This window comes from Doryrhamphus excisus, linkage group LG6, assembly GCF_037039965.1.
Source record: "Doryrhamphus excisus strain RoL-2023G ecotype Guam linkage group LG6, RoL_Dexc_Guam_v1.1, whole genome shotgun sequence".
Lineage (NCBI taxonomy): Eukaryota > Metazoa > Chordata > Actinopteri > Syngnathiformes > Syngnathidae > Doryrhamphus > Doryrhamphus excisus.
In genome coordinates, this window is record NC_136362.1 from 7325905 (window position 1) to 7353247 (window position 27343).

At 48.3% G+C, this 27343-nt stretch overlaps 6 protein-coding genes across 10 annotated transcripts; 3 read left to right on the top strand and 3 right to left on the bottom strand.

The window, feature by feature from the left end:
* The first annotated feature begins 103 nt into the window (after positions 1-103).
* Positions 104-14139, top strand: acsf2 (acyl-CoA synthetase family member 2). Of its 2 annotated transcripts, none has more exons than XM_078791332.1 (16): positions 104-244; positions 1441-1636; positions 1708-1836; positions 1917-1970; positions 2052-2170; positions 2227-2389; positions 2452-2547; positions 2613-2761; positions 2830-2921; positions 2995-3071; positions 6095-6202; positions 6284-6435; positions 6512-6653; positions 6720-6830; positions 6901-6969; positions 13997-14139. In XM_078791332.1, exons 1-16 carry the CDS (start codon positions 132-134, stop codon positions 14012-14014), a joined length of 1788 nt encoding a protein of 595 aa, XP_078647458.1. In that variant the 5' UTR covers positions 104-131; the 3' UTR covers positions 14015-14139. The 2 variants fall into 2 exon arrangements, with proteins under 2 accessions (XP_078647458.1, XP_057925240.2); XM_058069257.2 differs by lacking the exon at positions 13997-14139 and adding an exon at positions 7108-7186.
* Positions 3746-5867, bottom strand: chad (chondroadherin). Its single transcript, XM_058069266.2, has 3 exons — positions 5036-5867; positions 4443-4606; positions 3746-4375 (listed from the first exon to the last, which is right to left on the bottom strand). Exons 1-3 carry the CDS (start codon positions 5804-5806, stop codon positions 4234-4236), a joined length of 1077 nt encoding a protein of 358 aa, XP_057925249.2. The 5' UTR covers positions 5807-5867; the 3' UTR covers positions 3746-4233.
* a1cf (apobec1 complementation factor) lies at positions 7775-11464 on the bottom strand. 3 transcript variants are annotated; one of them, XM_058069259.2, is made up of 13 exons: positions 11321-11464; positions 10677-10825; positions 10488-10622; positions 10290-10420; positions 9982-10220; positions 9759-9923; positions 9602-9699; positions 9405-9542; positions 9182-9326; positions 8478-8692; positions 8283-8407; positions 8077-8210; positions 7775-7986 (listed from the first exon to the last, which is right to left on the bottom strand). In XM_058069259.2, exons 2-13 carry the CDS (start codon positions 10776-10778, stop codon positions 7829-7831), a joined length of 1785 nt encoding a protein of 594 aa, XP_057925242.2. In that variant the 5' UTR covers positions 10779-10825; positions 11321-11464; the 3' UTR covers positions 7775-7828. The 3 variants fall into 3 exon arrangements, with proteins under 3 accessions (XP_057925242.2, XP_057925241.2, XP_057925243.2); XM_058069258.2 differs by having other exon boundaries at positions 8478-8716; XM_058069260.2 differs by having other exon boundaries at positions 8067-8210; positions 8478-8716.
* Positions 14140-14172: 33 nt separating the features above from the next.
* LOC131126587 (cGMP-dependent protein kinase 1-like) lies at positions 14173-16063 on the top strand. Of its 2 annotated transcripts, none has more exons than XM_058069277.2 (10): positions 14173-14316; positions 14389-14488; positions 14589-14728; positions 14800-14889; positions 14957-15098; positions 15156-15319; positions 15385-15507; positions 15581-15643; positions 15713-15779; positions 15842-16063. In XM_058069277.2, exons 1-10 carry the CDS (start codon positions 14201-14203, stop codon positions 15938-15940), a joined length of 1104 nt encoding a protein of 367 aa, XP_057925260.2. In that variant the 5' UTR covers positions 14173-14200; the 3' UTR covers positions 15941-16063. The 2 variants fall into 2 exon arrangements, with proteins under 2 accessions (XP_057925260.2, XP_078647459.1); XM_078791333.1 differs by having other exon boundaries at positions 15156-15315; positions 15842-15992.
* An 18-nt stretch (positions 16064-16081) lies between these two features.
* On the bottom strand, positions 16082-22698 carry asah2 (N-acylsphingosine amidohydrolase 2). The gene is made up of 21 exons (XM_078791335.1): positions 22661-22698; positions 22333-22460; positions 22159-22262; positions 21929-22072; positions 21584-21760; positions 20136-20263; positions 19990-20067; positions 19808-19928; positions 19597-19722; positions 19420-19506; positions 19248-19352; positions 19097-19178; positions 18921-19036; positions 17405-17499; positions 17274-17313; positions 17095-17193; positions 16934-17029; positions 16704-16853; positions 16573-16629; positions 16407-16495; positions 16082-16341 (listed from the first exon to the last, which is right to left on the bottom strand). The coding sequence occupies exons 2-21, from the start codon at positions 22445-22447 to the stop codon at positions 16143-16145; spliced, it is 2208 nt and encodes a 735-aa protein (XP_078647461.1). The 5' UTR covers positions 22448-22460; positions 22661-22698; the 3' UTR covers positions 16082-16142.
* A 2093-nt stretch (positions 22699-24791) lies between these two features.
* On the top strand, positions 24792-26757 carry slc16a12b (solute carrier family 16 member 12b). The gene is made up of 6 exons (XM_078791029.1): positions 24792-24874; positions 25071-25174; positions 25255-25398; positions 25462-26101; positions 26165-26424; positions 26498-26757. Exons 1-6 carry the CDS (start codon positions 24792-24794, stop codon positions 26755-26757), a joined length of 1491 nt encoding a protein of 496 aa, XP_078647155.1.
* Positions 26758-27343: the final 586 nt, after the last annotated feature.

A 27343-nucleotide genomic window follows, 5' to 3' on the forward strand; every position in this document is an offset into this window, starting at 1 on the left:
CTAAAGCTCTTAAAGAAACATTCACAACGTTTCCGCTTGTGTGAAGCACCGCCCCCTGCAGGCCGTCATTATCATAACTATGTCCACTTCTAGTTTTTCCGGAACAGAACAAGTTGTCCCTGAGCGACAACATGATAGGTAACGTCGCTTTGCGCTCTTTTCTTCGCAAGAAGTCCGCACTTTGCACACTTTGCAATGGAAGAACTAACTTTGCGCGCCCCTGGAGACGAGGAGAGTCCAGTCGGTGAGTTGGTTCCGTCTTGTGTCGCTAACCAAAACGAATGCCGTGCAGTGATTGGGCCCGCCGGGACGCGTAACGTCTCCTAAACGTTGGGATCCGTGCTCACGTTCGGTCCGCTTGGCTCCTTTGGGAAGTCGTTAACGGGGACGTTACGTCAGGAGAAAATCCACGGCAATGTTGGAATGTTGTGAAGGAATTCAAAACAGCTGCGGGGGATAAAAAGATCCAAATTCAGTAGCTCGTTTTTTTTTGGTTTCCCGACTCTGCGGCTGATGGCGTGTTATCTCATAAACAACTCTTGATAAAACATGAGGAGATTAAAGACCCCAAGCCAGGGTGGGTCTGCTTTCTTTCATAAACATGAGGAGGAGGGGGGATGGGCGGGGGGGGACTTGATGTACTCTTCCTACACATTCCTTAGTGACGATTATTCTATGTTAGAAATAAAAAAACACCGACACCTTTCAGTAGTTAGAAAAAGTTTGTTGATGTGAGGATTTGTGTTCTGTTTGGGGGGGGGGAAAGTATTTTTTAAAAAAAACAAACAAAACTTTACAAACAAACAAAATTTGGGGGGCTAAATGTAGCATTTCCGAGCATTAAAATGACTAAATGAAGTAAAATATAATGACAAGGCGTTGAGAGGACAGTAATGATATGAAATGTTCTACACTGGCCACTAGGTGTCAGTAATGTCACTGTAATGTGATGTGAGACACACAAGCACCAGACTCCAGTCCCATCAGGAACATTCATTCATTTTCTACCGCTTTTTCCTCATGAGGGTCGCGGGGGTGCTGGAGCCTATCCCAGCTGTCCTCGGGCGAGAGGCGGGGTACACCCTGGACTGGTGGCCAGCCAATCACAGGGCACATATAGACAAACAACCATTCACACTCACATTCATACCTATGGACAATTTGGAGTCGCTAATTAACCTAGCATGTTTTTTTGGAATATGGGAGGAAACCGGAGTAGCCGGAGAAAACCCACGCATGCACGGGGAGAACATGCAAACTCCACACAGAGATGCCCGAGGGTGGAATTGAACCCTGGTCTCCTAGCTGTGAGGTCTGCGCCATCAGGAGCAGCAGGCTTTTATTGTTCTCTTCCTAGCAACAGAACACAAACGGCAACGTTGTGTAATGTTTGTTCAGCAGCCCAAATGTAACCAAAGACGATGTTTGCCATATCCGTAGCGGCATCCACGTGGACACTCCGCCCATCATGCCCACGCTAACGACCAGCTACGCCCACGGCACTTCCTCCTTCACGCTGCAGCACGCCACTGTCGGCGACGTGCTTCTCAAGGCGGCGGAGCGCTGGCCCGAGCGAGAGGCCGTGGTCTTTGTACAAGATGGCGTCCGCAAGACCTTCGCCCAGTTCCAAGAAGACGTGAGTGCTTTTATTTTGGTAGCGTCACGTGAAGCTGTATGTTCCTGTAATGGTTGCCGCACACCGTGCAGGTGGACCGCGCCGCCGCTGGCCTGCTGGCTCTGGGGCTGCAGAAGGGAGAGCGACTGGGGATGTGGGGGCCCAACACGTACGAGTGGGTCTTGTTCCACTTCGCCACGGCCAAAGCAGGAATCATTATGGTGCGTGTGCTGGACAGGAAGTGACATTTGGAACTTCCTCTCTGCTCGCCAAAGTAAACCCAGAATTTTCTGCTCTTCAGGTGTCCGTGAACCCGGCGTACCAATCGCAGGAGGCGGAGTATGCGCTGCGTTTGGTGAGTGACGTCACCCGCCATTAGCATCTGCGTGATGGCGGCGTGACAGTTGTGTGTGTGCGTGTGCGTGTGTGTGTGTAGGTCGGCTGTAAAGCACTGGTGTGTCCCGAGACGTTCAAGACCCAGAAGTACTGCGACATGCTGAGAGACATCTGCCCCGAGATCCACTCTTGCCAACCCGGCGACCTCCACAGCCGCAGGTACGAGCGCGCCCGACACGTCGGCGTTGGCTTCTCTAACGTGCGCTCGTCTGCAGACTTCCCGACCTTCGCACCGTCATCGTCCTGGACAGCCGACAACCTGGAATGTTCCACTTGGACGACGTGATGCAAGCGGGCAGCAGCCGCTTCCTGCATCAACTTGACGATCTTCAGAGGAAGTTGTCCTTCGATGAGCCCATCAACATCCTGTTTACTTCTGTAAGATTGTGATCACATGATCACATGACAACCACCTTGTACTTGTAAACGTGTGTCGGCAGGGAACCACGGGACGTCCCAAAGGCGCCACCTTGACGCATCACAACATGGTCAACAACGCCTTCTTCGTGGGCAAACGCGTCGGCTTCGACTGGCGGGTGAGGACGCCGCGTGAAAACAGTACGGCCGTTCAATTCCCTCACCTTGTGTTTATCGTCCTCAGCCCACACGAGTCTGCCTTCCTGTGCCGCTGTACCACTGCTTCGGCTCCGTGGGCGGCTCCGTCTGCATGGCCGTGCACGGCATCTCGCTCGTCTTCCCGTCGCCATCGTACGACGGGAGAGCCAACCTGGCTGCCATGGAGAGCGAAAAGTGAGGCAGTCGGCGGCCAGTCGGGACACTTCCTGTCGCTGCTGACCCACGTGCACATTTGATTTCAGGTGCACGTTTGTCTACGGGACGCCCACCATGTATGTGGACATGACCCACCAGCCCGACGTGCACAAGTACGACCTGTCGACTGTTGTCGGAGGTGAGACACTCTTTGTGTGTGTGTGTGTGTGTGTGTGTGTGTCCTCCCACTCAAAGTGTGTGTGTGTATGTAGGCATAATTGCTGGCTCGCCGTGTCCTCCAGAGCTGGTGAAGACCATCATCTCCACCTTGGGAATCAAGGAAGTCACAGTGAGTGTTGATGTCCACTAGAGGGCGACATGTCTCACACTTGAACAGGCTTAATGAGGACAAGTCCTATCGGAAATGATGGGAGTATTATTATCTCACGTCAATAATTTCTTATTATTTATTTAGTTTTTTCCCTCTATGGTGGATGGGTAGCAACGTCCAAATTGTTCCAAAACCAGAACAGCAACCCCCCCCCAAAAAAAACGCATACATGAGGAGAAATGCTACAAGTTCAGCAACAAAACCTAAGTTAGCCAGACTACCAGGAATTGCCACGCTAGCAGGAAGTTAGCTAGGCTAAAAAAGGAAGTTAGCCATGCTAGTAGGAAGTTGTTAGAGTGTTGTTAAATCATACACTAATATCTTTAAGTCTACTTGTATATGTCACTCTCTTCTCATATTTGTAGCACCATTATACTTGCTTTATGAAACATCAGTAAAAACGTTTTTTTACTGGACTAGTAGGATGTTAGCCAGGCATGTAGGATGTTAGCTAGGCTAGTAGGACCTTAGCTAGGCTAAAAGGAAGTTAGCCATGCTAGTAGGAAGTTGTTAGAGTGTTGTTAAATCATACACTAATATCTTTAAGTCTACTTATATATGTCATTCTCTTCTCATATTTGTAGCACCATTATACTTGCTTTATGAAACATCAGTAAAAACGTTTTTTTTTTTTACTGGACTAGTAGGATGTTAGCCAGGCTAGTAGGATGTTAGCTAGGCTAGTAGGATGTTAGCTAGGCTAACAGGGTTGCCAGACCTGAGGAATATTTGTCTTTTTTTATTTGAAGCATTTCTACGTTTGAGGTGTTTGCCGTGTGGGCCAACAAGACAAGTAGCTTCCAGACTATTCCAACGTTTGATTCCCTCTGCGTTATGTCGCCCCCGTGTGGATGTAAGCTGAAAGTGTTTTTATTTTGTTGCGCCCGCCTTTCAGGATTAGCGTTGGCAGCAAAGGTTGAGAGAAGGAGGTTAAATGTTTGTTTTATTGAGCTGAAAGTTTGATTGAATTTGATTGCTAACAGGAAGCTAGATGCTAACACGAGCGACGGAGCGAGCACAGCTTCCCATCCTAGCAAACAAGCAGAAAGTTCAACAAAATCAGGCCCCGAAGGACGTCTGCCAGGACGTTTCTGGTCGGGACTTGTGCACTCGGACTTGTTCAGTGACGAGGGCCCGCCTTGGCCTTTTTGAGTTTGACCCTGCAGCCCGCGAAGGCGCCGCTGTCTCGGATCTGCTTGCCTCGCTGTGGCGATGGCGAAGCGCACACTGCATCCGGACGGTTTCGGTTGGCGTCCATCCACCTGCGGGAACACACGAGAGGTTGACGTGTGTGTGTGTGTGCGTGTGCACACGTGTGCGTGCTATTACCTGCGGAGCGGCGCCAGCTGGCATGTGCAGCTCCACGGGTTGTTGGACACGGTGAGGTTGGTGACTCGAGACAAGTCGAGACTTCGGGGAAGCGAACGGAGTTTGTTGTTGTTGATGTGAAGCGACGTGAGCGCCGTCACGCCCGTGAAGGCGGCGTCTGACAACTGCAAGAAGAAAACAGAGTCAGTCCAAAGGTCACATGGGTCGGATGCAACCGCCCCCCGCCCACTGCCCCCGCCCCCTCCGGCTGTCTCAACCCCAAGAAAACTTTCCAGGTTTTCCCGGGCGTGGGAAGCCATCCCAAACACGGCGGCGGCGTGAAAGGCTCCTCTCATCTGTGTGTCAACACGCTCAGGCGCTAAAAGCTTCGTCCAGGTGTGACTTGAGCGCCATGAGGGAAATTTCCACTGGAGCGCCGCCACTGGAAAGGGGGAAGATGGCCGCCTTCCAGCCTCCCGGCTGCTGCTGTGGCGGGAAGCGTGCAAAGAGGCGCTTGTGTGCGCGGGCTATAAATAATGTGTTTACCTTCGACCCCTCCCACTGTGAAAACACCAAATCATGTGTGCGCTTGAACGCGTCCGATGCCCACTGACCTTCTCCAGGCCCATGTGGTCCAAGTGGAGCTTCTCCATGTAGCGTCCGAAGCTCTGGAAGGCGTGGTCCGGGATGCTCCTCATAGGGTTCCTGCTCAACGTCAGCTCCTCCACTACACGCAGCTTGCTCATGGCGGCGGCGGGGAAGGTGGCCATTTTGTTGTGGTCCAGGTGCAAGACTGCCAGGTTCTCGACGGCGTCCAAGGACCCGGCTTGTAGCGTGGTGAGCTCGTTGGCGCTCAGGTGCAGCCAGCGCAGGTCTTTGGCACCGTTGAAGGTGCCGGGCCGCAGCTCTCGCAGCTTGTTGTCGTCCAGACGCAGCACGAAGAGGTTGACCAGCGGCGAGAAGATTCCTTTGGCCAGCTCGCCGATTCGGTTGTGGTCCAGGTGGAGGTAGGTGAGCTGGGCCAGGTCGTCGAAGGCGGAGGGCTGGATGCTGGCGATGTGGTTGTGCGACAGGTAGAGGTAGACCAGCTTGGTCAGCCCCTTGAAGGCGTGGGCGGCGACGTGGCGCAGCTGGCAGTGCTGCATGTGCAGCGACACCAGGCCGCCGCTCTCGCTGAAGGCGCCGCTCGGAACGCCGCCCAGCGCGTTCCTCTGCAGGTTGAGCAACCGGGTGGACTCGGACACTCGCGGGATCTTCTTCAGGCCCACGCCGTCGCAGATGACGTGCTGCAGGTCGCCGTGGCAATGGCAGGGCCCCGGGCACTGGCTGGGAGCCCCCCTGGCCATCAGGAAGGTCCCCAGCAGCAACCAGCTGATGCGGCGCATGGCGTCCTCACGCAGACTGAGTGGGCTGACGGGCTGGGCGCGGGGGAAAAGGTGAGTGGGCGGAGTCCCGGCTCCGGGAGGCCGTCCCTCGGGTGAACACTGGTCGCCATTGACAGGGAGAAAAAAACCTTAAAGCTCCTGTGAGGAGGAAGCGTGTCTGCCAGCTGACCTTTCATCACCCCCACACATCCTGCAAACATTCCTGGCACGCCGTCGCTCTTACGTAACGGCGCACGGCGCCGCCGTCTTCCTTGTTTTTATGCTGTTTTTTCCCCCTGTGATGCACAGATCGGGTACGGCACCACGGAGAACAGTCCCGTCACCTTCTGCGGCTCGCCGTTGGACAACTTGGACAGGAAGTCTGAGACCGTGGGCTACATCATGGACCACACCGAGGTACCGCCCATGGTGGCGTGACCACGCCCCCACATGTAAAAACCCAAAAGATCACATCACGCAAACTGAGCGTACCCACAGGCTAAAATCGTGGACCCGATGAGCGGCGAGGTCGTCCCTTTGGGTTCGATGGGTGAAATCCTGATCCGCGGATACTGTGTAATGTTGGAATACTGGAACGACCGGGACAAGACGGACGAGTGCATCACCAAAAACGGATGGTACAAGACTGGGTGAGTCCACCGGAACGCCACCTTGGCGTTTTGAAGGGCATCGCAGTGGTTCTGAGTGTGCGGGTGCGCGTGGCAGGGACCTCGGCGCCATGGACGCGTTCAGCTACTGTCGCATCCAAGGTCGCATCAAAGACATGATCATCCGTGGCGGCGAGAACGTGTATCCTGCTGAGATCGAACAGTTCCTCCACACGCATCCCAAAGTCAAGGACGTACAGGCGAGTAACGCACGCGCGCCTCTCACGCCTTCCTTGTAACGCCCACTTTTGACCCGTGTGTGTCAGGTGGTGGGTGTGGCCGATCCCCGCATGGGGGAGGAGATTTGTGCATGCGTCAAAGTCATGGACGACCAGGAGTGCACGGAAGACGACATCAAGAATTTCTGCAGAGGAAAGGTCAGCGTGACCTTGATTGTGGCGTGTGTCGCCGGGAATGACAGTAAAGGATTTTTTTGTCTGTCCGCAGCTTTCCCACTTCAAGATTCCTCGCTACGTGGTGTTCGTCGACAGCTTCCCGCTGACCGTGACTGCAAAGGTAAAGTTGAATGAACGAGCGTATGAGTGCTGCTGGAACGTGAAGGGTACGAAAAGGGTACCAGTTCGGGAAGGTTAGCATAGTTGGGTTAGCATAGTTGGATGTGCTTTGGGAAGCTGACGGACTTCCTGTTTCCAGGTCCAGAAACAAGAACTCCGTTTGCAGGTGGAGGAGAAGCTGGGGCTCAGGAAAGGCAAATAAACTTTTATTTTGTCAATCCTGTTTCAGCAATAAACTTTATTTTGTCCATCGCGTTTCAACAATTGACAGGATTTTACGTGACGTTCAAACAAGCGTATTCGGAAGTCGGAAAATGCATCATACATGTGCCGACAACTGATTGTTTTTAATGTGTTTGGCGGTATTTAAATGTTTGGCCCAACCCACCAAATGTCATACCGGAAGTGCCTCTTTGGTCAGGTGGTTGCAAACCACCAAAACACCTTCCTACAGTCTTGACAGAAACTGAGTTGGCCCATTAAACTGCGTAATGTCGCCCTCTTGTGGTGAGAAAGAGCAGCTGCCACACAGCTGTGAAGCCAACACGTGGCCACCGAATGAGTCAGAGCCCTTCCCTTCCGGTTGACAGGAAGTGGTGTACTTCATAGTAAGGTGTAAGAGCACATACGTAGTTGGGTTGATGGTTTTAATAATCAATCAAAGTTGGGGTTTGGAAGCAGACAGGAAGTAGTAGAAGTAGTAGATTTGTTTGTCCTGCTTATCAAAATAAGATGGAAGTGCTTGAACACTTTAATACTGTCTCTTCAAAATAAAAGATCATCCAGCAAGGTAGGACCTCGTAAACTTGCCAAAAAGAAGCAAAGGGATTTATTTGAGGCCACCTTCAAAAATAAAAGCCCTAAAAGACGCCGTATCCGTCGCTGTGTCGCGCCGCCATAGCGAAGGTGGCGGGGTAACCCTCGTAGGCGGCATAAGCGGCCACATCCTGGCCCAGAGAGACCGCCTGCTTCAGTTGGGAGGCAACGGCCGACGGCGCCGGGCTTGCCAGAGCGTAACCTGAAAGAGACAGACGTGCCTTCACTTCCCGCAACGCGGCAGGACGCCATCTTGCCAGCGTGTTAGTGGTGGGTACGGACCTTCACGTACCTGGGAAGGTGACCGCAGCCACGGCCTCGGCGGCGCCCTCCGCTTGCAAGCCGAGTGAGTGCAGCACGTGCTCGGCCGCGTGCACCCTGGCTTCGTCCACGGCAGCGCTCAGCTTGGCGGGCGTGAAGGGGGGCCTGCGGATGCAAGCAAGTCAGTCAGGTGACGCTGACAGGAAAGGAGAAGTGGCGGTGGGGGCGGGTCCGTACGTGTTGGCGAGTGCGGGGATGCTGATCTTGTACAGGAAGAGCTGGCGCTGGTCGGGCCCGATGGCCGAGTGCAGCTGGTACACGGGAAGACCCCAGTTGTTCTTCTGACAGAGCTCCTCCAAAACCTGCGGCGACAACTCTTGTGGTCACGATGTCACCCTCGCCTTGGTTGGGGGGGCAGCATGGCCTCCTTACCTGCGGCGCCGGTTTAATGGCGCCGACCTTCAGGCTCATGGCGGCCGGGGTGATGGGGGTCAGCTCCATGCCGGGCAGCAGGTCGTACAGCTTCTCCTCCGCCTGCTTGTCCGCCTTTGGCCCGAAGGAGGCCCCGCCTTCACGGCACATGGCTCCGCCTCCCGCAGCGTAGCTAAGGTAGCCCCGCCCACCCAGCCCCCGCACCCCAGCGGCCCCTACAGGTACAGTCATGTAAATTTCTACAGGAGACCGAAAAGGCAGCGAAATCAATGAAATCACCTCGAATCACGACCACAATCGTCTGAAACACACGAGAGCCGAGACGGAACATTCCGGAACATTCTCCATCTTTGGTGATTTAAACGCTCAACTGGAGTTTCCATCGCCACAAGACCAGCGTTCCAACCGGAACTTTGGGAATCTCAACATGTTAGTGTCCAATGTGCTAGCTAGCATAGCATAGAACATGATTATTGGTTAGCAGAGCATAAGCTGTGCTTGTTAGCATATAACATGTTCATTAGCATAGTGTAGCATAGCATAGTATAGGACAGTATTAGCATAGCGTAGTGCAGTACTTAGCCTAGCATGGAACAGCTTAGTTAGCATAGCGCAAATCAATTAGCCGGTCTTGTGCGAATGAAAACAACCAGCAGACGTGATTACGTACAAACGGAAAAAACACAAGACGAAATTCACCTCACCTCGAATCGATGGCGTCCTGATCAAACCACGCCCCCCAACGTGACCTTTGGCCGCCGGAAAGCGGAACTGACCCGGTACAGCGGTGTAGGCCTGCGGGGCGTAAAAAACCGGCGCACCGAGGTACGCCACCGAGGGATCGTACACCTGAAGAGGGGGGAGAGAACCGCCATCAAACATCCTCCATCGTTCACTAAGTGGACGTCCTGTTTAAGCCCCTCCCACCTGGCCCAGAGTGTAGGCAGCGTAGTCGGTCTGCAGCAGTGAACTTCCTCGTCCTCCCGTTCCTCGCGTGTGGCGCACATAGCTGTCCTTGTCCACGGGCTTGGCCAAGGTCACCTCGATGGGCGACCCATCCAGAACCTGAGATTAGCGACAGAGCGTAAACGGAGGAAGGCGGAAGGTTCGATGCCGGAACCTACCTTCCCGTTGAGGGCCTCCATGGCATTGACGGCGTCCTCGCGGTGTGTGAAATGGACAAAGGCGTAGTCTCGGATCTTCTTCACTCGCTCCACCGCGCCTGCAGTACTGGGGTCAGAGGTCACAAAGGCGGCGCGTTGGTGATGTGTTCACAGTCACCTGCTTTGAGGGCGTTAAACTCCTTCTCGATGCTCTCCTCGCTGGTCTGCAGCATCAGGTTCCTCACGTACAGGATCTTCACTGTCGCCATGGTGTCCTCGTCCACTTCCACCTCAGGCTCCGCCCAATCCACCGCGATGGCGTGACCCCACAGTTGGATGCGGCCTGTGAGGACAGACAGGAAGTCACGTGCGGGAGGACGTGGCGGACGCCGTGTCGTTACCTGGCAGCAGTTTACGGCGAGCCATGGCGGCAGCTCGGTGGCTCTCGTACTCCACAAAAGCGAATCCCCGGTTTTTGGATTTATCGGCGGCGCTGGGATACACGATGACGTCCACCACGCCGTCTGTCACTTTCCTCATCTCGGCGAGGATCTCCTCCCGCTTCTTGCTTTTGGGAATCCCGCCCACAAACAGACGGCAGTTGTCGACGCTGGCGCAGACGCCCAGGAGGCGGCCGTTCCTGGAACAGAGGGGGTGGAGTCAAAGACGTTGATGCGTGGCGTCATGGCGACTTGTCCGCCAAGGTCACCTGATCTCGTAGTTGTTGAGCTGCTTCATGGCCGCCCTGGCTTCCTGTTTGCTGGCGAAGGTGACGAAGGCGTATCCGCGATTGTTCCCGTTGAAGTCCATCATCATCCTCACCTCGTAGATTTTCCCGAACTAAGCAAGCAAACAGGAAGTTGACGTGCTAGCTCGGCTTAGCTTCCTGGTATGGCGTCATTCCCACCTTCTCGCACAGAGGAACCAGTTCGTCTTCAAACAGGTCTCTCGGGAGTTTTCCCACAAAGATCTCACTTCCTCTTTCCGGGGGTGGGCCGTCCCAGCCGGGCGGGGGTCCGCCGTAGCGCCGCTGTCCGTTCTCCTGAGACGAAGAGCGTTAGCTCGGACGATGACGAGCGACATACGGCCTCCTCACCTGTTGCAGACGATATCCTGTCCGTTGTATCAGCGCCCTTAGCCCCGCCTCCTTCTGCATCCCGGCAAGGCCGTCCCCTCCTGCTTTCTGATTGGTTTCCATTGACTTTGATTGACAGCTTAGCAAATCAAGCTAATTAGCGGCGCTCGCTGCCAAAACAACAACAGTAAAGGTCAAAGGTTGCCTCGTCTTGACCCGCGGCCATGGCGTGTCGGACGCAGGTCATGTAACCGCCGCGCTCGGGAGGTCATGTGACCTCCTCATCCACCAATCTGGTAGCGGGGCGGTGTGAGGTTGAAGGTTGCAATGATGAGCGACGATTAAAAGATTGGTGATAATTAATATGATGAAAAGTCATAAATAATCATTCAAAATCAGGTCAAAATGACAAACAATAAAAGCGGTGAAGAATTAGACTTAGACAATAAGGGCTAATAAAAACAACATGAAAAACACACACACGCTTAGCATGTTAGCATGTTAGCTTGTAGCTTGACATGCCGCTGTCCTGCCTTCGTTTGACCCCCCCCCCCCCCCCCCCCCCCAACATTCCACTCCCGCCACAACTACATGAACTCCTATGGTTTAATTTCTAGCTTTACGTCCTTTTTCTGGTTGTTTGCATGAAAAATGGAAAAACCCACCTGAGCAATTTCAGAGATCAACCTCCTCCACTCACACCTGTGTCATTCTGACCGCTCCGTGTGTGTGTGTGTGTGTGTGTGTCTGTGTGTGTGTCTATGTGTGTGTATGTGGGGCCATCATATCAAACTCCAAAGGTTCACTGTCTTGGTGTTAGCTTTACAAGCCGCCATTAATGTTTAACCTGCTGCTATCTGTGCACACACACACCACACAAACACACACACCACACACACACACACACACACTGCGTGTGTGTTGTCCTCGGTATATCATTTTAGTGTGAAGATGTCATTTGTTTTGACAACTGAGACTAACTAAACAAGAAGGTTTAAACCGAGTCAAAACACTTGCTTCAACTGGGCACTGCACACACACGCACACACACACACACACACACACACACACACACATGTTATTTTTTTCCCACCTCTGCTGGGGGTGTTCAATAATCTTTAAAAAATAATAACAATAATAATGTTTAAAAATATAGGGCTGTCTGTCTATTGATTAAAACATTTGATTGTGATTAATCACATTTTGTCCATAGTTAACTCAGAGTTAATCCCATTTAATCACAGATAGAAATATGTTTTTAATTATCATATATATAGTATTATATATTTTATATATTATATATTATTATATATAATATGATATGATGATCTATAATATAAGTATGGGAAATCTTTGTGGTAAACGATTCGATGTGCAACTACAAAGATGATTACATCAAATTTTATGTAAAGGGATTTAACAAATAATAATAAAATATATAATAATAACAATAATAATGTAAGTTTTAATAATAATAATAATAAGGAAATATTAGGGCTATTAGGTCTATTAATTAACATATTTGATTGTAATTAAACGCATTTTGTCCATAGTTATCGGAGTTAATCACATTTAATCACAGATAGAAATGTTTTTATCAATAATATGATATATATTATATATATGATATATATTATATATATATCAATACATTCAGAAATAATTATTATAAAAGATTTGCCTCAGTGCACCTTTCCTTTCTGAAATGTACAAATGAAAATACCCAAAACTTAGGGCAATATTCCTAAAACATTTCATCCAAATTGCAAACTCAATATAATCTTATTTCTCTTTTAAAACACATTAAATACCTATAAATTCATCATTATATTACAGTTAATATTATTTTATTACAATACTCTAACTATTCATTTGAAATCCCACAGTTTTTGAATGTTTCGTGTGAGCTGCGATTTGTCCTACTTTTTTGAGAGTCATTGAACGCACCTTCTACCGTTCTCCGACGTCCAGAGAAATGTATGGATGTATTTGGATGTATTAGGATGTATTAGGATGTATTAGGATGTATTAGGATGTATTTCCCCCCTTTTTTCTTACACTTCATACGTGCTACCGAATGCTGATACTATGTAGGAAGGCATCAAGGTAAGATTTGGTGACTCTGAGTGCTAATGTGCATCATTGTGGTACACAAACAAAGTCCACCATGACAGATGGTGGCTCTCTATTCATTTAGTGCTTTTCATTTCATGTTGTTCTGCCACAGTTCGATACAATACATGATGATAAATAGGATCAATCACATGTCTATAATGTACATATGTTTTACCCAGATGTTGAAAATCGTCCCCTAGCTAGTTCCATGCTAAATGGCTAATGCTAGCACAACAGCCACCGTCATCACGTTGACAAGCCCGCCAACCGTGAACCGTGCTTCAATCAAACTACGGTGGGGGCCGAGGGTCATTTTATGAATAATGTGCTATAACAAAATAAATGAATTTTCAAAAACAATAAAATATTTAATTTCGAAATCGTTTTCAATACTAATGTAATCTTTAATAATAATGTACTATGCAATAATAATTATCATGTTATCTAATAATAATAATAACGTCATTTTAATCATGTAAATAAATTATCTTAAATAAAGTTGAATACATTTTGAATAATTATGTGATTTCTAATAATAATGTAATTGTATTGATAACAATTGAATCTACAATTACAACTACTTTAATCATAAATAAAAATATCTAATAATAATGCTCTCTCATGACAATAATTTCATACTTAACAATGTAAATAAAGTTAAATTTGAATATTATTTTTAAATAATATAATTACAATAATAATGTTATCATTAATATGTTAGATTTTACAATAACCTTTCATAAGAATGATGTAATGATTAATAATAATAATGTTGTTATTTACAATAATAATTTCATCATTAATACTAATGTTATCTTTAATAACAAATTTAATTAAACTAAATTTAATCATTCTGACTTTTTCCGTTTCAAATTCTTGTTGTGCAGCAACATCATCTTCAAGGACTCAATGTGTGTGTGTGTGTGTGTGTGTGTGTTATGACTCCACACGCACACACAAAGGTCATGTGACAAAGTTGATACAGAGTTATGTGTATACACGTTTAACAAATACAAATTTCTGATCAAGTTAGTTGTTTGTGGTGACATCACTTCCGGCTCGCGTGTCCGTCAAGGTCTGCATGAAAAGGGGCGAAGTCCTGAGGTCAGGACTCAGGTCCTCGTGACGGAGCTGCTTTTAGCATCGGAACCTCTCAGCAATGTTTGCCCCTGCTAAAATTAGTAGTGTGTGTGTGTGTGTGTGTGTGTGTGTGTGTGACATCATAGAGACATCTTGAGCCCTGACAGGAAGTCTCCAGCGCCACTCCGGTCAGTCAGTAGGCTCGGTCTCGGACTCCACCAGGTTGGAGCGTCTTGTTGCAAAGTGAATCTGGAAGTGGACCTGGAGGAACCCGCACAGAACCTTCTCCTGATCAACAATCCAACCAGACAGAACTGACGGAATTCCAGGTTGTTCCATCCGATCGGGACATGCGTGAGCTGCTTGCGGTTCCGGCGGGACGCCATCCTTCGTCCCCCTCCATCCCTTCCTTCTCCGTACAAACTTCCAGGAAGTTCCCCTTCTTCCATGTGGTCAAATGCTGCAGGTACTTCGGAGCTGGAGAAGACCAGCAGAACCCCTCTGACCTCTTGACCCTTTGATGTTTGTCTTCTTCCAGGGACGAGGCGGAAGACGGCGTCTTCTTTTCCCGCCTCCAGCTCAGCGACTTTAACGTCATGGAGACGCTGGGAGTTGGAGGCTTCGGACGCGTTCAGCTGGTATGACTCCACCAAGCACGACGCTCGGTCACGTGACACTTGAGTGGGCGAGGTTCATGGCCGGGGTCACCTGACGCTTGAGTGGGCGTGGTCTGCTCAGGTGCAGCTGAAGAGCAACCAGGCGAGGACGTTTGCCATGAAGATGGTGAAGAAGCGTCACGTGGTGGACAGCGGGCAGCAGGAGCACGTCCGTTCGGAGAAGGTCATCATGAGCGAGACGCGCTGCCGCTTTGTCGTCAGGTCGGCTGTTAATCCGAGCTCTTTCAAAATAAAAGCGCTCTGACGCCACATGATCTTGTGTCCACGTACAGGTTGTATCGAACCTTTAAGGACAGCAAGTATCTCTACATGCTGATGGAGGCGTGTCTTGGCGGCGAGCTGTGGACTCTTCTGAGGGACAGGTAGGACAGGAAGTCTTCTTCTTCTTCTTTTTATTCTGTGATATCTGGAAGCCCCTCGCTCTTCCAGGGGTTCCTTTGATGACACCAGCAGCAGGTTCTACACGGCATGCGTCCTCCAGGCCTTGTCCTACCTGCACGCCAAAGGAATCGTCTACAGAGACCTCAAACCCGAAAACCTCCTTCTGGACAGTCGCGGATACGCCAAGCTGGTACGTTCGCTGTGACATCATCAGGTCACCTGACTAAGAACTGCGTGCCTTCTCCAGGCAGACTTTGGTTTCGCCAAGAAGATGGGCTTTTCCAGTAAGACGTGGACCTTCTGCGGGACGCCGGAGTACGTGGCGCCGGAGGTCATCCTCAACAAAGGTCACAACCTCTCGGCCGACTACTGGTCGCTGGGCGTCCTGATGTTTGAGCTGCTGACGGGCAGGTGAGACGGACAGGAAGTGGAATCCATCATTCCGGTCCAACTGTGTTTCTTCTCTGTACCTCCAGTCCGCCGTTCTCTGGTCCGGATCCTGCAAGGACCTACAGCGTCATCCTGGGGGGCATCGAGGCGGTGGAGTTCCCGGAGAAAGTCGCGGAGAACGCCGCCGACCTCATCAAGAAGCTGTGCAGGTAGGCGGCGCCCACCGTGTCGAGCTACGCTTTCTCTTTCAAAATAAAAGCTTACCGGACTCCCACCCCGCAGAGACGAACCCAAAGAGAGACTCGGAGGTCAGCGGAACGGCGTCAAGGACATCCAGAGACACAAGTGAGTCACATGACCGCTCCCCTTCCCCCATTGGTGAAACAGTGAGGACTCACATGCTCTTCCTGTCAGGTGGTTTGACGGCTTCGACTGGGAAGGCCTAAAAAAAGGAACGCTGACTCCGCCCATCACGCCTGATGTGAGTCGCGGGTCACATGACGGGGTTCCCGCCAAGGATCCTGATGGTCGTGTTGTGTTCAGGTCTCCTCGGCGACCGACACCGGAAACTTTGACACCTTCCCTGAAGACAGCGAGGAGGCGCCGCCGGACGACAACTCGGGATGGGACGCCGACTTTTAGACCGTGGACCGCCTGGTCCGAAAACCTTTGCAGAACCTTCTAAAGTGGACCGGACATTTTCTAGAACTTTCTTCTCCTTACACACACACACAGATTATCAACTGATTTATTTGCATAAAGTTTTCACTGATCTTTCTCTGATTGGCGGTTTCCTATCTCAGCTATGAATACAGGAAGTGGCAGGGGTCAGCGCCAGCAGACGTCACTCGTAGTAAAAACTCGCCACCACTCGGAAGACGTCAGACACGCCCTCGTACGACACGATGACGGGCCGCAGGCCTTTCATGGTCTTGTAGTGTCCCGAGTGTTTGATCCTGTAGGCGGCGACGGCGGCGTTGGGGGGGATGTACCACTCCACCGTGGCGTTGCTGTGGCGGTTCGGGCCTTTGAGCCAATGAAACCTGCAATGACATGAATGCATCATGTTCTTGTCACCCGGGGGAACGACTTCCTGTCCGTCACACACCTGGTCTCCCACGATGCATCGGTGTGCACCAGCGTCCAGGTGTCGCTCGTGTTGTCGCTCATCTCCACGGCAACAAAGCTTCCATCCCTCTGATGAAACACAAGAGCCAGACTCGTCAACAGGAAGTCCCATCTGATAAATCTTCTGATCCGACATCGGTTCTCACCACGTCTCCGGAATGCCGCGGGTTCCCCGCCACAAACGTGACGGACACAACGTCGCCCTGAAACGGCAACCAAGGTGTCGCTTTAAGAAGACCTTTCAATCATCAAATGCATGTTCGGGGGGCGGTCCTACCTGTCTGTAAACAGGAAGTACTTGCTTCAGGACTTCTCCAAAACTGCTGTTAGCCGGTTTCCTGTCAACCGGCGCCGCCGGCAGCAGATTGAAGAGATTATTCTCAAAAAACGGAGGCGGCGGACCCAGTGGAAGATCTCCAGCTTTGTTCTGGAAACATCACATGACCTGCGTTCAATGTCGGCGTTCCATGACCTGCGATCGATACGGTTCAAGATGGCGGCACACACCTGTGCAATGGCGTGGGCCAGGTGAGCATACTTAAGCAGGTAGGCACTGAGCGTGTGCGGGCCGTAGATGGTGGAGGCGCCCTCGTACCTCTGAACCTGAGGAACGATATCATCATGATGTTTTCTACTTGATTGACATGTGTGTGTGTGTGTGTGTGTACCTGATACTCCTCATAGGTGCTGATGTAGTGAGTGTACACGTTGCTCAGGCCTGCGATCACAACCTCGGGGTCCTTGAACGCACCACCAGACTCTAACTCCTAACACATGTGTGCACACACTTATATGTACAGATTTACATGTGTGTGTGTGTGTGTGTGTGTGTGTGTGTGACACTAACCAGTTTGACGACTTCTCTTAACCGTCTGCCCGCCATAGTGCTGTCACGCACACACACACACACACACACACACATGGTCATTGTGTGTCCCAGCACCGTGTGTGTGTGTGTGTGTGTAATGGTTTCCCTACGTCATCTCTCCAGGAACAGCAACCACTGCAATGGATCCGACCGTGATGATCTGAACGTCAACAATCTCTGGGTGCCATGGCAACGGCCAGTTCATCTACACGCACACACACGAATGAGTGTATGAATGGATACATGAATGAATGACTGTATTAATGGTTACATGAATGAGTGTATGAATGGATACATGAATGGATGAATGAGTGTAGGAATGGATACATGAATGAATGTATGAATGGATACATGAATGAATGAATGGATACATGAATGAGTGCATGAATGGATACATGAATGAGTGCATGAATGGATACATGAATGAATGAGTGTATGAATGGATACGTGAATGAGTGCATGAATGGATACATGAATGAATGAGTGTATGAATGGATACATGAATGAATGAGTGTATGAATGGATACATGAATGTGTGAATGAATGAGTGTATGAATTGATACATGAATTAATGAGTGTATTAATGGTTACATGAATGAATGAGTGTATGAATGGATACATGAATGGATGAGTGTATGAATGGATACATGAATGGATGAATGAGTGTAGGAATGGATACATGAATGAATGTATGAATGGATACATGAATGAATGAATGGATACATGAATGAGTGCATGAATGGATACATGAATGAATGAGTGTATGAATGGATACATGAATGTGTGAATGAATGAGTGTATGAATTGATACATGAATTAATGAGTGTATTAATGGTTACATGAATGAATGAGTGTATGAATGGATACATGAATGGATGAGTGTATGAATGGATGAATGAATGGATGAATGAATGAGAGTATGAATGAATGAGTGTATGAATGGATACATGAATGGATGAATGAATGAGTGTATGAATGAATGAGTGTATGAATAGATACATGAATGAATGAGTGTATGAATGGATACATGAATGAATGAATGGATACATGAATGAATGAGTGTATGAATGGATACGTGAAAAAATGAATGAATGAGTGTATGAATTGATACATGAATGAATGAATCAATGAATGAATGAGTGTATGAATGGATACATGAATGAATGAGTGTATGAATTGATACATGAATGAATGAGTGAGTGTATGAATGGATACATGAATGAATGAGTGTATGAATGGATACATGAATGAATGAATGGATACATGAATGAATGAGTGTATGAATAGATACGTGAAAGAATGAATGAATGAGTGTATGAATTGATACATGAATGAGTGTATGAATGGCTACATGAATGAATGAGTGTATGAATGGATACATGAATGAATGAGTGTATGAATTGATACATGAATGAGTGTATGAGTGTATGAATGGATACATGAATGAATGAGTGTATGAATGGATACATGAATGAATGAATGAGTGTATGAATGGATACATGAATGTATGAATGGATACATGGATGAATGGACGGCCAGTTCATCTACACACACAAACACACACACACAAACACACACACACACTGTTGACATGTGTGTGTGACATCCTCCTCTAGTTCTACCCACCTCTCCTGTACTAAACAGGATTGGTTTGGGCCGGTGGCATTCCTGCGTCTGATTGGACGGCGGTCCCAGGAGGGTGTCTCTGATGCCGTCCCAGAAGGGGTCACCCTCCACGGCACCTGTACACACATTCGGTAACGGGGTATAATAGTTCCAAGATGGTTGTATTTGTGTGTCACCTTGTGTAAAGTTCAGGTCTCCTCCCCCGTCTGTGGTTCCTGCAGCAAAACTGTGACCCAGTGCGGGTTTGCAAGTCGTCGCCTGAACGCATCACATCAATCATCAATTACATTCCTCCATATATGTGTGTGTATGTGTGTGTGTACTCACCACATGCGTGTCATTTATGTGCACGGTGACATCCGTCATGTTAACCCACTGATGGGCGGAGCGAACGGCGCCCGTCACCTCCTCCATGGCGTTGGCGTATAGTTCCTGGAAACATGTGACACATGTGTGACTTTACATACATGTAAAGTCTTGTCACATGACACAAACGTACCTTGGCCTTCCTGTAGATGTTGAGTCCGATGATGTTGGTGCTGTCAAACATGTCTTCACCGGGTCCGAACGCCTTACACATCTTAGTCTGACACACACACACACACACACACACACACACTTGTTGTTTACGGTGTGTTCAAGTGCGTCATGTACGTGTGTGTGTTTGTGTATTCACCCCTCCATCAGGACACGAGCTGTTCAGGTAGTCGCAAGCTAATCCGGTGTTGACGCAGTGAGGACCTCGAGTGTTTGGACTGACGTCGCCAAGGTTACTGGATGAGAAAGCAGCCACAAAAGCGCCCTAACACACACACACACACACACACAAACACACTCAAGCACTTGGCGCCACCGTGTGTGATGCGTTCGTGTGCCGATGATGTCACCTGGCCAGGTAGCGCGCCGCGGTTCTTGTCCTGCTCCATGAGGTAGGCGGCGTAGCCCATGTTGTCGCTGCTCAACAGGCGGTTGGTGTAGTTCATGCTGACGGCGTGCACGGCGAACCAGCTGCAGGACGTGCACGGTTACACACGCAACACACACGTATTGATGCCCGCCACGGGGTCACCTGATCAAACCCATGCCGTCTCCGTCCAGGTCCGTGAACTTCAGAACCACCACCTGCTTGTCGATGTTGTCGTCGTACCTGAAACAACATGGATGAGGTCTCCGCCCCCCCGAGGTCAAATGACTTCGCTTACAGCCGCAGCGAACCTCAGTCGCTCGTCCTGCGGGTTGTTGTTGTACGAGTGGGGGCTTCTGTTCACGCTGCTGCCATCCAGCTGGCCTCGGTTCCTGTAGACCCGACCCGGGCGCATGGTACCGTGGGCTATGGCTATACTCTGGAACAGGACAGTCCGTGGTGTGTGTGGGTCTACTCTGGACATGGACCCGCTTTGACTGGTCTTTGACTGGTCTTTGACTGGTCTTTGACTGGTCTTAGACTGGTCTTTGACTGGTCTTTGACTGGTCTTAGACTGGTCTTAGACTGGTCTTTGACTGGTCTTTGACTGGTCTTTGACTGGTCTTTGACTGGTCTTAGACTGGTCTTAGACTGGTCTTAGACTGGTCTTTGACTGGTCTTAGACTGGTCTTAGACTGGTCTTTGACTGGTCTTTGACTGGTCTTAGACTGGTCTTAGACTGGTCTTTGACTGGTCTTTGACTGGTCTTTGACTGGTCTTAGACTGGTCTTTGACTGGTCTTAGACTGGTCTTTGACTGGTCTTTGACTGGTCTTTGACTGGTCTTACACTGGTCTTTGACTGGTCTTTGACTGGTCTTTGACTGGTCTTAGACTGGTCTTAGACTGGTCTTTGACTGGTCTTTGACTGGTCTTTGACTGGTCTTTGACTGGTCTTAGACTGGTCTTTGACTGGTCTTTGAACTACAATGTTTACTTCAACATAAACTCATGCTCACTTTAACATTCACTACTTGAGTGCATGAATGGACACATGAATCAATGAATGTATGAATGGCTTCATGAATTAATTCATCTATGAATGGATACATGTATGAATGGCTACATGTAGGAATGAATAAATTAATGTATGAGTGGCTATATGAAAGAATGAATGGATACATGAATGTATGAATGGATACATGAATGAATATATGAATGGCTACATGTAGGAATGAATACATAAATAAATGAATGTATGAATGGCTTCATGAATGAATTCATCTATGAATGGATACATGAATGAATGTATGAATGGATACATGAATGAATGGCTACATGTAGGAATGAATACATGAATGAATTAATGTATGAATAGCTACATGTAGGAATGAATGTATGAATGGATACATGAATGAACGAATGTATGAATGAACGAATTAGTGTATGAATGGATACATGAATGGATACATGAATGAATGAATGAGTGTATGAATGAATACATGAATGGATATATGAATGAATGAGTGTATGAATAGATACATGAGTGAATTAATGCATGAATGAACAAATGAGTGTATGAATGGATACATGAATGAATGAATGTATGAATGGATGCATGAGTGAATGAATGAATGAATGGATACATTAATGAATTAATGAGTGAATGGATACATGAGTGTATGAATGGATACATGAATGAATGAATGGATGAGTGTATGAACGAATGAATGACTGAAAGAAGAAGCGAGCGAGCCGCACTTTGACGATGCCGGCTACCAGGGGTTGTATGGATGACTTGATGTATCCTTTGCTGCTGATCATGAAGAGCGTGTACTGGAAGTATCCGCCCAGGCCTGAGTGGGTGTGCGTCCCACTCAGAACCACGTTGTCCTGGCGGTACAGGTCACCATACTTCACCCGCAAGGCCTTCAGGACCTGCTCATACACACGCACACACACACACACACACACATTGTTTGTGTTACAAAGTGTGCACTACACAGTATGAAGTTGGTAGTAGGCACTACTCAAGTACTACTAAAGTACTACTAAAGTACTAGCCCATCATTGTGCACACGGTGTAGTTTGTGTGTGTATGTGGACCTCCAGTCGGAGTCTCTGTGATATCATTCCCACGTCGACAGTGACGAAGACTACTCTGTGCTGGCCATCATCAACGATGAAGGCTCGACTGAACAAGCGAGTGTGAATTCCCGCGGCTGTCTGTTGAGGGTTAGCATAGCCCATCTACAAACACACACACACATGCACACGCACACGTCAGGAGTGTGCAAAGTATTTATTTAGTACAACTCCAGCAGGTCACAACCAACCAGAGGAATGTCAGCCGGGGGCCCCGTGCAGTCGGCGCGGCCTACGCCAATTAGGAAAGGCTGGTGTGGCGTTTCTGGACTTGGGGGCGGAGTCGGGTCAGGACCTAAGAGAAGATGATCAAGTCTGTGTTTTTTTTTTTTTTTTTGAGACAAAATGAAAGAAACGTAACTCACTTTTGCCAGTCACCATCAGCGTAATCATTGTGATGCTGACAGTCGTCATGGCAACAAAGAGCACCATCAGCATCACCTCCAAGGAGGAAAAAGCACAACACTTCCTGTTGGCCATCTTGTTGGTCACACTGTCAGCGAAAACAACACGTTTACACAAATGTACACAAACCTTTACACACACACACACACACAGTATGTGATACAAAGTGTTAGCTGTTTAAGACACACAAGAAGATTAAAAAATATTTGATACAAATGATAAAAATATATGAAATATGTTACAAGGCAAGCAACTTGTCAACAAGAAAACAAAAGACGTCCAACTCACCGACTTGCGTTTTGGAGCTCACATCAACTTTGTTGTCCTTATCAGCCGGTTCTGATCCAAAGGTCACATGATCGTATGGTGTGGTCGTAAACACACGAGATAAACAAGTCAAGGAAGGCGTGTTCATGTTCTATCATCTTCATTCATCTACAAGTAGACACAAAACAACCATAGAAACCGGATTGGTCCACCTGACCTGGGATTGTAGTGAGCACAGTCCACCACTAGATGTCCCCATTGGAACATATGTCATCAGTCTTACATGAATGTATGAATGAATGCATGAATGGCTACGTGTAGGAATGAATACATGCATGTATAAATGGATACGTGAATGAATGAAAGTATGAATTGATACATGAATGAATGAATGAATGTATGAATGGATACATGAATGAATGGCTACGTGTAGGAATGAATACATGCATGCATGAATGTATGAATGAATGTATGAATGGCTACATGTAGGAATGAATACATGCATGAATGAATGTATGAATGAATGTATGAATGGCTACGTGTATCAATGAATACATGCATGAATGAATGTATGAATGAATGTATGAATGGCTACGTGTAGGAATGAATACATGCATGAATGAATGTATGAATGGCTACATGTAGGAATGAATAAATGAATGTATGAATGGATACATGAATGAATGTATGAATGGCTACGTGTAGGAATGAATACATGCATGAATGAATGTATGAATGAATGTATGAATGGCTACATGTAGCAATGAATAAATGAATGTATGAATGGATACATGAATGAATAAATGAATGAATGAATGTATGAATGGCTACATGTAGGAATGAATAAATGAATGGATACATGAATGTATGAATGAATGAATGTATGAATGATACATGAATTAATGTATGAATACCTATGTGTAGGAATGAATACATGTATGAATGAATATATGAATGGCTGCATGTATGAATGGATACATGAATGTATGAATGAATGTATGAATGAATGTATGAATGAATGTATGAATGAATGTATGAATGAATACATGAATAAATGAATGAATGAATGTATGAATGGCTACATGTAGGAATGAATAAATGAATGTATGAATGAATGTATGAATGAATGTATGAATGGATACATGAATGAATGTATGAATGTCTACGTGTAGGAATGAATACATGAATAAATGAATGAATGAATGAATGGCTACATGTAGGAATGAATAAATGAATGAATGAATGGATACATGAATGAATGAATGAATGGATACATGAATGAATGAATGAATGGCTACATGTAGGAATGAATACATGCATGAATGAATGTATGAATGAATGTATGAATGGCTACATGTAGGAATGAATAAATGAGTGTATGAATGGATACATGAATGAATGTATGTATGTATGGATACATAAATGAATGAATGAGTGTATGAATGGATACATGAATGAATGAATGTATGAATGGATACATGAATGAATGAATGTATGAATGGATACATGAATGAATGAATAAATGAGTGTATGAATGGATACATGAATGAATAAATGTATGTATGTATGGATACATAAATGAATGAATGAGTGTATGAGTGGATACATGAATTAATATATGAATGGATATATTACAGCCTCTACTCCTGCTCGAGGCAGACATCCGCCCCACACTAAATCTAGTGTTGTACGTGAAAGTCCACGTTCTTCACACACTTAACAGTCCTTGTGTGTGTGTGTGTGTGTGTGTGTGTGTGTGTATGTGTGTGTGTGTGCGCGTGCGTGTGTGTGTGATGCTAAGCTCACCTGAGTGGCAAACAGTAAACGCGAGGACAGAAATAAACATGACCTCTGACACCACGACTTGAATGGGGTGGGGGGTGGGGGGGTGGGTCTAAGGGTCTAGTGATACACACACGTGTAAGTCGGTACACGAGGGTGGTTCACCTGGTGGCGTGGCGGGGAGTGGGGGGGGGGGGCGGTTAATGATTGAGGGTCCTGCGGTGACTTATTGACTGAAGACAACATTTTTACTCAAACCACCAAGTCCTCCTATTCTTCTTCCTCTTCTTCCTCGTTGCTCCACCTGGGACCCCTCGTCTCTTTCCCAGCCATCAGTCCCGGGTCAGGACAGGCTGCCCACCCCCTCTCGATGGCGCCCCCTGACGGAGGGTGGGGCTGGGTGGTTGTTGGTTGCTGCTTCATGGTGACGGTGTGCACACGAGCGGTGACCAGGTAACACATACCTTCTCAGCAGCCAATCAGCTGCTTTCTTTTCCAGTAGCGCTTCATGTAATGGTGGTTGGTGGGGTTACCACGGCAACAGAGGCTTTTCGTTAGCCTGATTTGGTAACTAACTAGCGCATGTCGACGGTGACCTCTGACCTTTGTAAACAAAGATGGCTGTCTCCACTTCCTGTGTTTTCCGCAGGTGCGTGGCCATCTTCTTTGTGGAGTTTCAGGCTCACTTTGAGGCGGACTACGCGTCCACGGCGTGGATCCACAGCTTGGTGGACTGCAGCACCATGCTGTGCGGTCAGTGCACACGCAAGCTAGCATGACCTAGCGGAGGACAGTAAACGTGTGTGCGTGTGTGTGTGTGTGTGTGTGTGCAGCTCCCATCGGCAGCCTGGTGGCCAACCGGTGGTCGTCCCGGGTGGCCGTCATGTCGGGAGGACTCCTGTCCTCGTGCGGCCTCCTCGTCAGCTCCTTCGCTTCCTGTTTGGAGCACCTTTACTTCAGCATGGGCGTGCTCACAGGTTACCTGTCCGGATAAGCCCCTCCCACATTGTGGACCGACTATCACCGAATTGTGTCCGCAGGTCTTGGCTTTGCGTTGTGCTACACGCCGGCCATCGGCATGGTTGGCTGTTACTTCCGCCGCAGGAAGGCGTTGGCGTATGGCGTCGCCATGTCAGGCAGCGGAATTGGAACCTTCGTGTTGGCGCCGGCGGTGCAGCTGCTCATTGAACTCTACACGTGGAGGGGGGCGCTGCTTGTGCTCAGCGCCGTGGTTGCCAATCTGTGCGTCTGCGGGGCGCTGCTTCGGCCAATCACGACACAGCCAAATAAGGAGGCGGAGCTACATGGTGAGAAAATGGGCGGCGGACAGAGTTATGTTGCTCCCGACTATCTTGTTCTTCGTCCTGGCGCAGGTAACACCGAACTGGCGAAGGATATGGAGGGAAACCTTCTGGCCGCCACTCAGCTGAAAGGGAGGCGGGTCTTCGGGTGCCACTTCCTGTCCGTGCAGGGTTACGCCTTCCTGCTGCTGCCAGAATTCGCAGTCCTTGCGGTGTCCTTCGTCTTCCTGGCAAGCGGCTGCAGTTTGCCCTTTGTTTACGCCGTGCCCTACGCCCTCAGTGTGGGCGTGGCACACCAGCACGCCGCCTTCCTCATGTCCATCCTGGGGGTCCTCGACATCGTAGGAAACATCACGTTTGGGTGGCTGACAGACAGGAAGTATGAACGCACTCGTTCAGTCTGTCGTCACATCAAAGGTGACGTCCATTTTGTGGGTCTCAGGTGTCTGAAACGACGACGAGTGTTGTGCTACGTCTTCTCGGTCGCCATGGAGGGTCTTTGCTGTCTGGCGGCGCCACTTCTTCGCTCCTTTCCGCTACTTGTGCCCTTCGCCGCCCTCTACGGCTACTTCGACGGCGCCTATGTGGCGCTGATTCCCGTGGTCACGTCCGATGCAGTGGGAGCCACGTACCTGTCCTCGGCTCTGGGCGTGGTCTACTTCCTCCACGCCATCCCTTATCTCCTCAGCCCGCCCATCGGAGGTGAGGTTTACTTCCTGAGGCGGGCTGTTGTTAAAGAATAAATAATTCAAGTCGTCGTCTTCGCTTCCGGCAGGTTGGCTCGTTGACATCACAGGAAGTTACACAGCCACCTTCCTTCTCAGTGGCGCCGCCCTGCTGGCCAGCGCGCTCATCCTTGCGACCGGCACGTGGGTACGCTGCCACAAGGTCGCCGTCGACGAGGGCTTCCACCACCAGGGCGGCCAATCGGAATGCTTGCAGGACTCCAATCGGGAAATGCTGCCACAACGCAGCTGGGACAATGACTCTCCGAACGACTCTTTCGACTCCTTCCACCGACAACAACGCAAGTGATACACTCAAGCTCAGTTTACCATTCAATACTTGGGTGCTAAAATAAAACTATATATGAGGAGTTCAATGTGTGTTACATTTACTAGGAAATATGACAAATATTACAACTAATCAACCTCTAAATCAGGGGTCTCAAGCTCAATTTACCTGGGGGCCACTGGAGCTAGGGTCTGGGCAAGGCTGGGCCGCATCAGGTTCCCCCCCCCCCAAAAAAATGCATTTATTAAAAACAGAAAAATATACAAACTTTTTCATTGATTTTCTACAATAAAAGCTCTGATAAAACATTCCACTGTTCTCAAATATCTTAATTTTTATTTTTCTACACAAAATAAGATGAAAAATAAATAAACAAATCAAGAATAAAAAAAATCAATCAATCAGTAATAAATAAATATAATAATAAAACAGCAAATAATAAAAACTTAAGAAACCACATATAGTTGGTGGGTAGACAAATGATTTTTTTCAGATTAAAATGAACAAAGCATTATTAGAGCCCTGTAGACATGACAAAACACGACTATAGTCACATTTATACTCTTTTTATTTACAACATATTGCGCAACTGCAGGGTCTTGAGACA